General features: G+C 39.8%; 2 protein-coding genes across 2 annotated transcripts; both read left to right on the top strand.

Annotated features, from left to right (window-relative positions):
• Positions 1-174: 174 nt before the first annotated feature.
• LOC134635053 (GTPase IMAP family member 8-like) lies at positions 175-901 on the top strand. The gene is made up of 2 exons (XM_063484568.1): positions 175-181; positions 285-901. Exons 1-2 carry the CDS (start codon positions 175-177, stop codon positions 899-901), a joined length of 624 nt encoding a protein of 207 aa, XP_063340638.1.
• Positions 902-8,660: 7,759 nt separating this feature from the next.
• LOC134635051 (GTPase IMAP family member 7-like) lies at positions 8,661-14,530 on the top strand. Its single transcript, XM_065471699.1, has 3 exons — positions 8,661-8,901; positions 13,789-13,839; positions 13,947-14,530. The coding sequence occupies exons 1-3, from the start codon at positions 8,661-8,663 to the stop codon at positions 14,528-14,530; spliced, it is 876 nt and encodes a 291-aa protein (XP_065327771.1).
• The last annotated feature ends 607 nt before the right edge of the window (positions 14,531-15,137 follow it).

The following is a 15,137-nucleotide window of genomic DNA, read 5'->3' as shown; positions in this document are numbered from 1 at the left end:
AGACGGGAGAGTGCGCAGACAGCTGGAAAGCCAGCGGATGTGTGTACTGAACCAGGAAAACAGTCTATAAGTGAAAAATCAATCAAAACCATTAAACAACCACAGGAACAGAGTGTCAGGTCACAGCCATTTGTACCTCTTCCACGTTTGTCAGCACCACGCACTGTGACAGGAATGCCAGGTAAACCACAATCTATACAGTGTCTTTCAGACTTGTTCAGACTGATATCAGTTGAAAGTTCATTGTTCAAAAACTATGTTGATGTTTCTGAAATTCATTACAGGAATCAATACAATACAACAATTCAATACAGGAAAGCGTATCAGCAACAAAGTGAACCTTGTTCTTCTGGGAATGTCTGGGACTGGAAAGAGTGCCAGTGGGAACACCATCCTTGGAAAGCCAGTCTTCTTCTCTAGACCCAGTTCACAGCCAGTCACCAGAGATTGTGAGATAGCAGAAACAGAGATAAATGGCAAACATGTGCGTGTGATAGATACTCCAGACATGTTTGATGATGACATTGAAGAATCAGTTAAGAACAAATATCTAAAGCGGTGCAAAGAGCTCTGTGAGTCACACCCTTGTGTGTTTGTACTTGTGATGCATATAAGCAGATTTACAGATGGTGAAAGAAACATACTGAAAAAACTGGAAAAAGCTTTTGGGAGGAATGTTAAAGAACAAAGTGTCATCCTGTTCACTAAAGGAGATGATTTGCAACGTGCTGGAAAAACACTGGCTGATTTTCTGCATAGTTGCCAACCTGATCTGAAGGAAATGATTCAACAGTTTGGCAACAGGTGTGTTCTCTTTGAGAATAACAGATCGGGTTCAGCTCAGGTGGAAAAGCTGCTGGACACGGTGATCATGGTGTTAGAAAAACAGCAGAAATTATAATGTCATGTTTTAGATCATTTTCAGTGTAAAGATATAAAAAATTATAAAAAACTGGGTTTTCCTCTATATGTATTATGCAAGGGTCTACCTGAAAATATAAAGTGCCTTGAGGCAACTGATGCTGTGATTTGGAGCTGTATATATAAAACTGAGTTGAACTAAATCAAATTGAAAAAGGTTTGTCCATGACATTATTTGATGTATTAAACCAGTAGACCATCTTATAAATCTCATAAATCTTATAATTTTCATTTTTAGGCTTTATTTTACTTTTTTCCTACAAATCAGCAAATGAAAGAGTGAAATGAAAGAGTGATGGATTTAAAAATTATGTTGGGTTTTTTGTAATTGTTGTTTCTGAATCTTGGTCAGATTAATCAAGCTCATTTTGTAAAGTGTAACAGCAACAAATTATTGCTGAATTCAATAAAACGAACTTAATGTGCACCTGGTGTCTCTTTGGATAAACAGATCATTGTTAGATCCTTAGTTTTTTGTTTGGTCCACTGTAAAAACATCTCAGGTATTTATGTTATTAAGTAGAAGTGATTGAGCTGCAGATTTTCCAAGAAACCAACTTCCGAAAAGACTCCTGTTATGTCCCATAAATACATAAATATCCATATGCTGGATTTTAAAATGTAATGTGGTGAAAACCTGTTAAAAATTTAAATTTAAAGAATGTGTATAGAATGGGTAACTTATATTAGACAATGAAAATATAAAATTAACTTAATTTCCCAATGTAAGTACTGCATATTTCACAAACAAATAAGTAATTAAGTAATTATTAATAACAATCTATTCCAGCATGAGAAAATGCACCCAAACGCATTTTAAAATCATTCTAAACATGATTTATACTCCAACTGCCTTATTCAATGAATCCTTTGATGTCATGAACCCTCAGTTATATCTTTTAGTCGTTTTATTTCTCATCCATTTATTTATTTGTTAATTTATTTAATTATTTTATTTTATTTTATTTTATTTCATTTTATGTTGTTATGTTATATTTTTCTGGAACCAAACCTGTATCCAGGTGCAGTTTCAACAAGCATCACTATTATTGTTGATGTGTCGCCATCTATTGGACATATCATGAATAAGCCAGGATAAAAAACTTTTGTTGTTGCAGCACTATTTTTTTTTTAATTATCATTATTATTTTTTTGCCTGTCCTGTTTGGTTCTTTAGCCATCAGAATTGTTCTCTGAAGGCCAATAAAGATATCCAACAGATTTACTTTACCAAGTGGATCATCAAGTTGATCCATTTGATCAACATTTATTTCATTTTATTTTATTTTATTTTATTTTATTTTCAGTTGTTACGAAACGCAAAGATGAAAGGCCCAAAAGCATAGAAACACCTGCGTTTTCAAAAATACCAGTGTAGGTGCGGACGTAGCGTAAAAGAGTTAGTAGTGCATTTTATTACTACCTGTAATTTATTTCAGATTACTTGTATTTGATTAATTGTTTACTAAATGTTTGAGGTGTGCAATAAACTGCAATGGAGTTTGCAAACAAAATATGGGTGTGAGTTCCCAAAAAAGTTTGGGAACCACTGTGCTAGACGGTGTGGGGAGCCATTGAATAAACTGTACTAAATGATACAATTTACTTAATCAAAAAGGACATTTTTAAGTCTAATCTAAAAAGTAGATTGTGTGTCTTGGAACCCAAACTGGAAACTGGTTGCACAGAAGAAGGGCCTGAAAGCTGAATGCTCCGCCTTCCAATTTCAATCGATTGCATGGTGGCAGAAAATGTTGGCTTATATTATAGAGACGCAATGTATGAAAATGTTGCCTCCCTAAGACGATGACCAGAGGGGCAACTGGTTTCCTGTTCAACAACTTGTGGTGCTGTGATAAAGAATAGAAAAAGGGACACACGTTGAGCTGATGTCAGTTTCACAACAGGAAGGTTTATTCTTCACAACAGCTTAGAAATGGCCTTATACTTCAGTCCAATTTACCATACATGGCCACAGCTTCCTGAGCTCGAGACTGTGTTAATCTCTCAATACAGCTTTGACGAAACATAAACAAAATGTTGCTTAAATCCAATGACTATATCACATTCTCAATGTATCACAATAAACACATTTGTTTTACAAAGATAAACAAAACACAATCGTGTACTCTGTACTTCATTTTAACTACATTTACAAACATCATGAAATGAACTCGTTTTTAAACATTTTAATTCTCGTTCAGCACTAAATTATTTATGTGAAATGTATTTTCACTGTACTGACAATGTAACTTCCGTTTTTTAACGTGGATGATGTTCAGTTGTCTGGGTGTCAGCCTAAATCCAATAATAACAGCAATACAAGTTTTGATGTGTTATTATAGTTGTAGTAGGCCCCTAATCTGCTTGAACTGAATTGTATTGTTTATTTGTATCTGTTCATGTAACATGTTCAGATTAAAAACTAAAGTTTTCTTTTATTCTGGAAAATGAAGGTGAAATATCATTATGTAATAATCTCACTTCAGTGTTTTTGTCATTGCCATTCAAATGTAATTACTCCACAGGCTGCTGCTGCATTAAATACATTACATCAATTTGTTTCTAATTAGTGGTTTATAGTTTGATCTCTAGTTTAGTACACAGCTGCAGTGGTCCTACTTCCTGTTCCCCAGCAGCCCCAATGACTATGAATGCACATAACTCACACTCTCTTAATGAACTAATCCTTTCTCCCTCTGAATCACATTCTAAATCTTTTAATACAGTAAAAGTTACTTTCATCTGATTCCTATTTACAGGGGGTCACTGCAGCAGGTAGCTCCACGTGCTTATTTTGGCAGATACCATGTTGTACCTGACACAAACCCAAAGGGATATGTGTCAACTCAAAGGACTGAACCAATCTTTTTTTTAATTGTTAGGCAAATGTGTAAACCAGCACTTAGTTTTATTCCTGTGCCCTTTTAAATGAGGTTGTCTAACACAGCGGCCCCTCTGTGCTGCAAAAAAGGTTGGGGACCGCTGGTCCAACACATTCAGCAGTTAACAGAGACTTTTAATTCATTAAAGACTGTCCTCACAAGAGTGGATAAAACATCTTTTTTAATTAATCTTATGAAGTGAAACTATGACCAAAACAATGACAATTATGTCAAATCTCAATGCAACTTCTCGCTTTCTTGTTCTACAACAAGTGGAGGACATAACAAACATTTCTGAAAGAAAACACCTTTATCACTACAAGCCATTTGTATTATCTATAGGTGTTATAAACTTATCTACACAAGCGTCAGTGTAAGGTCAAGGTCAAATTTATTTATATAGCACATTTCCAGACAGACGATGCTGCACAAAGTGCTTAACAATATAAGAATGCCATTAAAAAGAATCAATGTAAAACAATAATAACAATACAAAACAATGACAGGACAATAAAAGAATGAGATTAATAGCTAAAACTATAAGACCAGAATGCTTGGGTCATAGTGTGTCAAAAGCCAGGGCATAAAAACGTATCTTTAGTAGTGATTTAAATTCATCAAGTGTTTGTGCAGATCTAATATTTAGGAGAAGACTATTCCAAAGTCTGGGACCTGCCACAGAGAAGGCAGAGATGTGAGAAAAGTCTGTGGGATGGACAGCATTAACTTTGAGCTAGACCACATGGTTTTTTCCTGGAGCATAAACAGAAAGGAGCTCAGACAGGTAAGAGGGGACTTGGGTGTTGAGTGACTTGAGTGACACAAAGTAAAAGTTTAAATTGGATCCTGTAGAAGACAGGAAGCCAGTGTAGGTAAGCTAAAAGTGGGGTTATATGTCCGTTTAGCACCAGTTAGCAGGCAAGTACCTGCATTTTGGACCATCTGAAGACAATGAATGGAGGCCTGGTTGAGACCAAAATACAATGAATTGCTGTAGTCCAATCTGCAAGTAAGGAAAAGGTGAATAACACGTTCAAAGACGTTAGCCGGGAGGTATGGCTTTACCTTAGCTGGCTGTCTTAACTGAAAGAAGCAGGACTGGACTACTGCACTCACCTGCTTATTCATTTTAAAAGAACTATCACGGTAGACACTGAGGTTTTTTACATGTGTTTTAAGATAAGATAAGAAAAGATAAGATAAGATGACCTTTATTAGTCCCACAGGTGGGAAATTTGCAGCAATACAGCAAAAGTGCAAAGTTATGTAGCAAAACTTAGAAGACACTGGAATGGAATAAAATATAATAGAATATATACAATAGAATAAAATAGAATACAAATGCTATATACAACTGAGTAAGAAAATCCAAAAGTACAACTTTGTCAGAAAAAAGAATTGCACTTATAGCAGTCTTGTTGCACATGTGTGGGTTTGTGTGTGTTTGATCAGCTGCAAAAGTCTTTGTTGTGGAGTTTGACAGCAGTGGGGAGGAAAGACCTGCGAAATCTCTCCGTCCCACACCGTGGGTGCCGCAGTCTCCCACTGAAGGAGCTGCTCAGTGCTGTCACAGTCTCATGCATGGGGTGGGAGATGTTGTCCAACAGGGATGACAGCTTAGCCACCATTCTCCTGTCACTCACCACCTCCACTGGGTCCAGAGGGCATCCTAGAACAGAGCTGGCCCTTCGAATCAGCCTGTTCAGTCTCTTCCTGTCCCCAGCAGAGATGCTGCCGCCCCAGCAGACCACACCATAAAAGATGGCTGAGGCCACCACAGAGTCATAGAAGGTCTTCAGGTGTGGTTCCCTCCACTCCAAACGACCTGAGTCTCCGCAGCAGGTACAGCCTGCTCTGCCCTTTCCTGTAGAGGGCGTCTGAGTTATGAGACCAGTCCAGTTTATTGTTGAGATGAACACCAAGGTACCTGTAGCTGTCCACAGTCTCAATGTCCATACCTTGGATGTTCAGTGGTTGCAGTGGAGGATGTTTGTGCTTGCGGAAGTCTACCACCAGCTCCTTGGTTTTACTAGTGTTGATCTGGAGGTAGTTCAGCTGGCACCAGTCCACAAAGCCTTGTGTCAGTCCTCTGTACTCCCTGTCGGTCCCATCAGTGATGAGGCCGAGTCAGAGGCAGAGTCATCAGAGAACTTCTGCAGGAAGCACTGGGTGGAGTTGTGGGAGAAGTCTGCAGTGCAGATGGTGAAGAGGAACGGAGCCAGAACCGTTCCCTGTGGGGCCCCCGTACTGCAGACGACCCTGTCCGACACACAGCCCTGAGTCCTCACATACTGTGGTTGGTCAGTGAGGTAGTCCAAAATCCAGGTAGTGAGGTGATGGTCCACTCCTGAGTTCTCCAGCTTGTCCTTCAGGACCGTGGGAAGAATAGTGTTGAAGGCACTGGAGAAATCAAAGAACACGATTCTCACAGTTACAATAGGAGGAAAGGGGGCAGAGAGTGCTATTGACGTGATTATTGACAAAGTTGCCAAAAATGACAACTTCAGGTTTGTTTTCATTTAGCTTTGGAAACTTTAACGACATCCACTGTTTGATGTCATCAAGGCAGCGTAATAAGAGCTGGGGACGGTCTGACCCTGATTTTAAAGGCAGATAAATCTGCAAATCATCAGCAAACCAGCGGAATGAAATGTAACGCGAAAAGATGGAACGCAATGGCAACAAATAGAGTGCGAACAGGGCAGGACCCAAAATAGAACCTGACGCTACAACGTATTTAAGAGGTGCAATTATATAGGTATGGGAGCCCATATTAACTTAAAAACCCCTTACTGACAAGTAGGACCAAAACCACTGGAGGGCAGATCCTTTTAGGCCAGCATGAAATTCTAGCCGTGATAACAGGATGTCATGGTCGACAGTGTCACAATCTGCTGAGAGGCCAAACAATAAAAGGGCAGCAGGGCTGCCAGAGTCCAGAGTTAAAAGAATATTGTTAAAAATCCTTAAAAGTGCCGTCTCAGTGCTAGGTAAGATTTAAAACCAGATTGAAATTTTTCAGAGATCTTGTTAAAATAAAGGTGGGCTGTACAACTGTAAGTAGACGACTTTCTCCAAAACATTAGACAGAAAAGGAAGCTTTGAGATTGGCCTGTAATTAGGCAGAACAGTTGGGTTGAGGTTGGGTTTTGTTAGAAGAGGCTGAACTATTGCTTGTTTAAAGCATGATGGGACGCAGCCTGTAGCAAGGGACGTATTAATTAATCTCAGGATAAAAGGCCCAACAGGATTAAAAGTGTTTTTAAGCAAGCTTGGGGGGAGAAAATCAGAGGGGCAGTGTGATGATGTTAGGTTACAAACTACCACAGTCAAGTCATTAAGGGAGACAGGATTAAACTGCTCCAAGACAGCTGAGCACATAACAGAAAGACTAGGATCTGAGGCAGCAGTCGATGAGACAAGGGCCCTAATGGACAGAACCTTAACGTTAAAAAATGCTAAAAAAAAATCATCACAAATACTTGGTGAAGAAATGACTCCGGCACTATCACGGACATTAAAAACTGAGGCCTGTGACTGTTTACTGACACTCAGTTTGAGACAAACTGTGGTGGCGTCTGCTATTTTTTATGCTGTGGTCTGCTGGAGTGGTGGAATGGCAGAGAGGGACAGGGTGAAACTCAACAAACTGGTCAAGAGGGCTAGCTCTGTCCTGAACTGTCCGCTGAAGTCCATCGAGCAGGTTGTGGAGCAGAGGATGTTGTCTAACCCAGCATCCATCATGGACAACACCTCCCACCACCTGCATGAGACTGTACGAGCACCGAGAAGCTCATTCAGGAGTAGACTTTTACACCCACAGTGTAGGAAGGAGCGCTATCACGAGTCATTCTTACCAGCAGCTCTATAATGCAGCTCAACATTCTTTTCGTCATCTTACTCATCAGCTCATTTGTTCACTGTACATTTTATACATATCTCCGTACAATTTTTCTATACATATTTCTGTGCATTGTTACCTGTGTATATGAACTTCAGTTGCCTATGTATATAGGACCACTTTGTGTCTTCCTTTCATAATATATATTCCACTTAACACCCAAATTTCTCATCTGTGGGATAATAAAGATTTATTCTATTCTATTCTATTCTATTCTTTTCTATTCTATTCTATTCTATATACCCAGAGGTGGACCTAATCTGTAGAAGGTGGTACATTATTACCTGTGTACTGGTCCTGTCCTTGACTGACCGACTTTTGGAACTCTGTTTTCCATACAAGTCTGAAGTCCTGCGGCATCAAATTAAACCAGAGCCACTCTGTGCTATGTTTGGTGCGGCCCAGAATCTGAAGCTGCCCAAGTCCAGACTCAGAGCACTAAGCTTTCCATTACTGCTGGCCAGATGAGCTATTTCACTTAAGTGGAAAGAATCTTCTCCCCCCTCACATGCGTAATTGATAAAAAATATAATGTCTTGTATGGATTTAAAGAAAATTAGTTTGTGGGTCAAAAAACAATTTTATAAACTGTGGTCTCCTTTTTTCTGGATTTCTTTGAAAGGCCCATGACTATTGTTTCTGAGCAGCCCTGAGGAGAGAACCAGAATGTGAAAATTCTGAAGTACTTCGTATTAAACATTGCACTGAAACCACTGTCTAATAAAAAGACTTTAGAAAGAAAAAAAGAAGATATTGCCAGGACTGCAGGACTGGAGGAAGGCAGCTGGAACGTAAGTGAGTAAGTTGAGTCCAAAAAAATGCTTTCAATAAACACCTATCAGCTTGCAGTGCAGTGTATGTGGGTCGTTCGTCTGTCACAGTGGTGCGGAAACCCAATCTGTGGTATAGCAGAACCATGACCAGCCCGGCCAGTTGAAGTGCTGGGCAGAATAATGGCCAAGCTGGCAGCTATGGAGCAGGGAGCAGTGTTTCGCTGCCAGTTGGACCAACTGCTAACTCAGGCTGGTTCCTCGCTGGCACTATCATCACTCCCAGCATTGTCCCTTTACCACTCTGGAAGGGAGATGACCCCACACCTTCCTGAAGGTATTTTGGGTCACGTGCTTGTGGGTCCTCCACCTGGGGATGCTGCCATCCTCCTGGGAGGCTTCAACTTTCATGTGGGCAACAACAGTGAGACCTGGAGGGGCATGATTAGGAGGAACGGTTAATGGACTCCATAAGCCCATGTGGCACTCTAGGCCTCACATCAATGTTCCATTTTGTAATCTTATCATCAGATCTGCAGCCACATGTTCTCGAAACTCGGGTAAAAAGACAGGCTGAGCTGTCAACTGATCAGCCCCTGGTGTTGAGTTGGATCAGGTAGTGGATGATGGATAGACTTGGCGCACCTAAACGTATAGTGAAGGTAGGCCTGGAACAGAGATGGATAAGCTCTACATTGATGTTCAGAAACAGAAATCACACTAAAAAAGACAGAAAAATATAATTCAATATGATTTTATTTTGCAATAAATATCTCTATATTTTCAACCATGAGCTTATTATTTTATGCTCAGGGGTGGACGGTTGATTGCTACCCATGGCTAAAAAACGATGACAGGACATGGAAATGGATTGAAGATTTTTTAAAATAGAAAAACGTTTTACAGAAAATGTTTAGCGTAAGTGTTGATAGAGGGAGTGACACACTGCAAGCACATCTGTCCCACATAGCAAAATGGTATGGTATGGCCCCGATCTGGCCCACACAATGTGCGTACACATGGCCCACATACCCCAAAGAATGACTGCCCTCTGGTGTCCAGGACCTGGTTTGCCAGAGGTGGCCCATACATGGGCCAGCACAAGGCCAGTTGCATACACACTAGTGGTCCTGTGTTGGCCCATGTGTGCCACCTCTGGCAAACCAGGCCTGGGCCACCAGAGGGCAGTCATTCTTTGGGGTATGTGGGCCATGTGTAAGTGGTGTGCAGCCACGGGCCATTTGTAGACACACTGCTGGCCCAGAACAATGTGTACCGTAATCAAGCCATGTAATAACATCATGTGCCAGAACATAGTAGTGCAACATGACGAAAACTCTGTTCAGACAGTGAATAGACTGATTTGTATATAGTGCTTTTCTACTCTCCCAGATTAGTCAAAGCCACATTCACCCAATCGTACATTTTCTTTTAACTGAGTGCTTCCTACATTCACACACTTGACATGCAGACTGGAGGAGCCAGGCATCAAACCATTAACCTTCCGATCAGCAGGTGACCTGCACTACCTCCTGAGCTAAAGCCACCCAGTGGCAAGGATGAGTAAACCGTTACTAGGTTTTGGATAAAGTGTACACTCACAAACCTTTGAAACCTGCGTTTGAAACATTGGCTACCACAGCAGTATAGTATTGCAACATGGCATTTGTGTCTTCTAACTAAAATGGGAAAATAGGAACATAAATAGTGCCAACATTGCCAGACCTGGCCCTCAAAATAAAATATGCATTATGCTTGAATCATTGAGTTGCATGTGCTCACGACAGCGGCACATAAAGGCATTAGTAAACAATTACATTACAGGTCACAGATGGATTTTTCCATTTCAGTGCAGGAACCCAATAATGAAAGAGAATTTTTGGCATGTCATTAATGTATACAAACACACCACATACCTTGTGTTTATGCAAAATATTTGTCCTCAAACTGTGTTTTATTTGTCCCTGCATTATGAATAAAATTAAGTAAATATAATTCAATGAAATATAATATGTCCTGATATTTCTAATAAAGAAAAAGAAGAAACTGAGATTTTGGTTCCATCTGAAGAGACAGCAGCAGACAGAATTTCATGGTGTGATCTTGAAGTTGAAGCTGAATGAGGCAGATTTTTTTAAATGTATTTACAGCCCAGTGCAAAACCACATACCGTAGCTGTTGCAACAGCATGGTTTTGTCAGAGAAGAGTCCAAGTTCTGAAATGACCTGCCAGCCGTCCAGATCTTTCACCTATAGAGAACATTTGAAGCATTATTAAACGAAAAATACATCAAAGACGACCACAAACTCTTGCGCAGATGGAAACCTATAACAGGCAAGAATGGGACTGAATTCAAACACCAAAACTCCAGAAACTCATAACCTCAATGCCCAGATGTCTTCAAACTGTTTTCAAAAGAAGAAGAGATGCTACACCATGGTAAACATGTCCCTGTCCCAACTATTTTGAGATCAGTAGCAAGCATAAAATTTGAAGTGAGCTCATTATGGACAGTTTAAACATTTATGTTCTGTTGTGAACAACATTTTGGCTCATGTGATTTAAAAGTCTTTTAGTTTTCATTTTGAACATTCTTGGAATTCGCGATGTACTTTTAAATCTTAGTTTTAAGTTGATGAAGTATTTTTTTTTCCTTTTGTTATGTCTAACTAATATTATCTTTCAAAGTATAAAAAGCAAATTGACTAATTTTAAGTTTCAGGAGAATTATATCTTATTATTATTTCTGTCATTTTAATCTGTCACAAAATATGGATCTTCATATTGATATATTTATACTAATACTTTCCATTCTGTTCTGCATGTTGCCTTCACTTCTCTAAACATGGCATCTGTGTAGTGTGTGCTCCCGTTTGCTGCCAGCATGTAGTCGATCTCTTAACAAGCTCCTCCACTTGGTGGAGCTAAATCAATCTTTTCACAGATGTGGAACCTGTTGCCAGAACTCTGAATGATATGTTGAAGCCCTGACTCAGTTTCACTGGCATACAGCTGTATGGTCAGGTCTCCAAGCTCACCACCACAAGTGAACAGAAACAATCATGTGCTTATTTGCTTCTGGGCCAAACAGCTCTTTCATAGTTTTTGTCTTCTCTGGTGATTTGATCGACTTGGATGACCGACAGGAACACCTGAGGAACTATACAGGAGACTTAAATGCATTTAATAATTTCTTTGTTGATTAATTACTGTCATTTTCCAGTATCCAGAATCCTTGGTGTCTTCCACACTTAGTAAACTGTGTCACAGTTTTGTTTTTGTTTTTACAATATCTCAGTCACTGATAATGAAGACGGACAAGATCTACATCTTTTCCCAGGAAGGTGTTTCCACAGCACTCTTGCCCACACCAGTTTTTCCAGTTGTCGCAATTCACAAATCAGGACCTGAAACACAATTCACAACTTCAGTGTGTAATCTGTGCATGTAAACCTCAATGAATCTGAAAGTATTTCAACATTTTTCATACTCGAGATAATTAGACATCATGCAGAAAGAGAAGATTAAAAATCATTCTTACCTGATTGAAATGTAGCAATTTTTTTTGTTTTTATCTTGACTGCTGTCACTGAACAGATGAGAGAGATAAATGTTAAAGCTTCTGTTAACTGCATTGGTTATTTATAGATACACCTCTGACATGCCTGCATTGGTTGGATAACACCCCCACATAATAGAAACACAGTGCAGCTCAGCTTCAGACACCACACACAGTTTTGCTGCTTGTCTAAGGGAATGTCTCACGGTAAGTTCACTTGCAGACTTTTCTTTTATTTGTATTAGTTAAAAAACCATTGTTAATGAATACAATTTAGATATAATGAAAGATGTTTAATGATTACCTAAACATGAGATACAGTATTACAGACAAATGATTTCATGTGTGTCTAATGAGCTTGGATAGAAAAGCATCTGGACTTCTCTAAGTTTCTTAAAGATGTTTCACCTGAGCGGGACCACTGTGTGCTGTTTATTAATAAACAAAATATATTCCTATATGACAACATGCATAAAAGCAGAACGGTATTTGTACATCAGTGGGAAAATAGCGGTGGCTTGCTAGCTTTTGTGCGGCTTCCTCGGGTCAGTGCAAAATGTAAAAAGAGAAATGAATGAACTTACCAGGTTGCCCGATCTCTTCACATTTCTTCCTCCAAGCTCGGTCCTTTATATTCCTGTCTCGGTACACAAAGCAGCTGGTGTCGTACAGCTCCGGGTTGTTTGCTACGGCGTTGATTAGCCTTCCCTCCATTGAAGAATGAAGGGCTTTGGCTGGATCTGCCCCTTTGACCTAGGTCACAGCCACGTCACCAGGCTCCTGATTGGTTGTCGCGGCGCGATTTGACGCTGGAGTTCAGATTTTCCAACTCGAGCGGTAGAGGCGAAACACGCGTATGCAGAAAATGCAACACAAAAATTCACGCGCGTGGTTTTTTTCGCGAGTCAAACGCGCCCCACGCGCTACACTGACGCGCGTTTCAGGCGTTTTGGCATTTTCGCGACGCAAATCTGCCTCCGAATTTTCGCCGGACGCGCAATCGCGTGTCATCGCGCTCTTTCCATTGACTTTACATGTAAACCTGACGCTCTGGCCGCCTCTATCGCGTTCGGTGTGAACACACCGTTAGAACCTTCTCAGACGAGTTCATGTTTGTTTTCACAGACAACATACAAGATTTTTACTGCACAACACTAGGGGAACTAGTAACTTTACAGTTTACACTGCTAAAGTGTTTGACAAAGCCTTGAAAACTGATATAGCATCTTGTGCAAATAGTTATCTGTTTCTTTCACCCCAAAGAAAATTATGAAATATAAATAAATGCAGGTGAAGAGTTCAGAATTCTGCTGCCACTGACATATGAACCTACAGATTACTCCTAATCCTGCACCATGAGCTGCCTGCCCTTCAAACTGAAAAAAAGTGTTAAACAGACAAAATCCAGACCATCAGAGGCAACTGGCAAGAGGTAAAGGTGAAAGTGGACAGTAGAGAGTGGCTGATTTATAATTACAGTTAACTTCATGTAAATCTGCTTTTAATAGAAGATGCTATGGCAAACAGTTTCTTGCTAAGTTAATATGTTCACTGTTACAAAACTGCAGATTTGGCCATAAATCACAAATCACAGCTAGGCTACACACTCACACTGACACAGCAAAGAGAGGTAAACCATAATCTCACTCAGCACTTTCGCTTTAAAATGATTTGTGTGGTGGCTTATTTGAACAAACCACTATGCTTCATAGAAACTGATACAAAAACTCTCATTTGTCTATTTTATTCAGGTGGCAAACATAAAGAAAAGCCCTACAGTGACCCTAAGAAGAGCTCAAAAAGTATGAACTGTGCTTATAATGTGCCTAAAATTAAAGAAAGTAAGTGTTTGTTTTAATGTAACTTTAATCTGTTTCTCTCAAATTATCGTTTTTCTAAATCAATTCAGAGAGACATGCTGTCACCACAGTGAACCTTGTTCTACTGGGAATGTCTGGGACTGGAAAGAGTGCCAGTGGGAACACCATCCTTGGACAGAAACTCTTTGTTTCTAGACCCAGTTCAAAGCCGGTCACCAAAAAGTGCCAGATGGAAGAAACTGAGAGAGAAGGTGTACACTTACATGTGATTGATACTCCTGACATCTTTGATGATGACATGAAATCATCAGTTAGGGACAAACATGTGAAAAGGTGCGAACAGCTCTATGAGTCAGAACCCTTTGTGTTTGTACTTGTGATGCATGTGAGCAGATTTACAGATGGTGAGAGAGACATTATGGAAAAGTTAGAAAAAGTTTTTGGGAGGGAAGCTGGAGAACAAACAATTATCCTGTTCACCCGAGGAGACGACCTACAACAGGCAGGACTGGGGTTGGAGGATTTTTTACATACCTGTCAACCTGATCTGAAGAAAATACTTGAAAAGTGTGGCAACAGGTGTGTTCTCTTTGAGAACCACAGATCAGATTCAGCTCAAGTGGAAACGCTAATGGACAAAGTGATCAGGGTGACAGAAGAAAAGCAAACATGATGACTTCATCTATCAGATCAGAGCACTAAAATGTGTGCCATTTCCTGTCTCAGGTAATAAATAGGTTAGGGCATTAGTCTGGTTCTTAGTGACATATATTGGATTCATAAATAGTTTTCTCTGTCTTGTTTTACAATTCCAACGTAGCCTACATCCAACCAAGAAGCCTTGTAGCCTCCTGCTTCTTGTCCCCTGTTCCTTATGTTTTCTAGTCCCTTCGTTTCTATGGTGTTTCATTGTATTTTTATGGAATTTGGTTTTCCTTCAATAAAATAATACCTGCCTGTCTGCATTGGGGTTCTGTTTCCACAGTCTAACCTGACAAATGGGATTTCATTTATATATAAAAGTTATTATTTAGTGAGCTACATTTGACACACTCCCACAAATCTTAAGATGTCACATCAGAAATGTATTTTCGTCTAACTATGATGATTGTAGCGTATGTGTCTGTTCACCAACTCCTGTGAGATGCCTTGATCAGTCTATGCATAAGATCTAGATACACTATGATACCAGAATTATCAACATCTATGAAGCACCGAGTTTGCAGCTAAGAGAATCCAATCTGACAAATTCATAATGTCAGACTGTTCACAATGTTCTG

Source organism: Pelmatolapia mariae, linkage group LG9, assembly GCF_036321145.2.
Source record: "Pelmatolapia mariae isolate MD_Pm_ZW linkage group LG9, Pm_UMD_F_2, whole genome shotgun sequence".
NCBI classification, from domain to species: domain Eukaryota; kingdom Metazoa; phylum Chordata; class Actinopteri; order Cichliformes; family Cichlidae; genus Pelmatolapia; species Pelmatolapia mariae.
Note: the sequence above shows the minus strand (reverse complement) of the source record. Positions and strands in the feature narration are given on the sequence as shown.

Excerpts from the sequence above, each read along its gene's own strand:
- LOC134635051 (XM_065471699.1), top strand. The coding sequence starts at position 8,661 with ATGGCCAAGCTGGCAGCTATGGAGCAGGGAGCAGTGTTTCGCTGCCAG. Across the intron at positions 8,902-13,788 it reads CTTTCATGTGGGCAACAACA|GTGGCAAACATAAAGAAAAG; the intron begins GTGAGACCTGGA and ends TATTTTATTCAG. Across the intron at positions 13,840-13,946 it reads CCCTAAGAAGAGCTCAAAAA|AGAGACATGCTGTCACCACA; the intron begins GTATGAACTGTG and ends AAATCAATTCAG.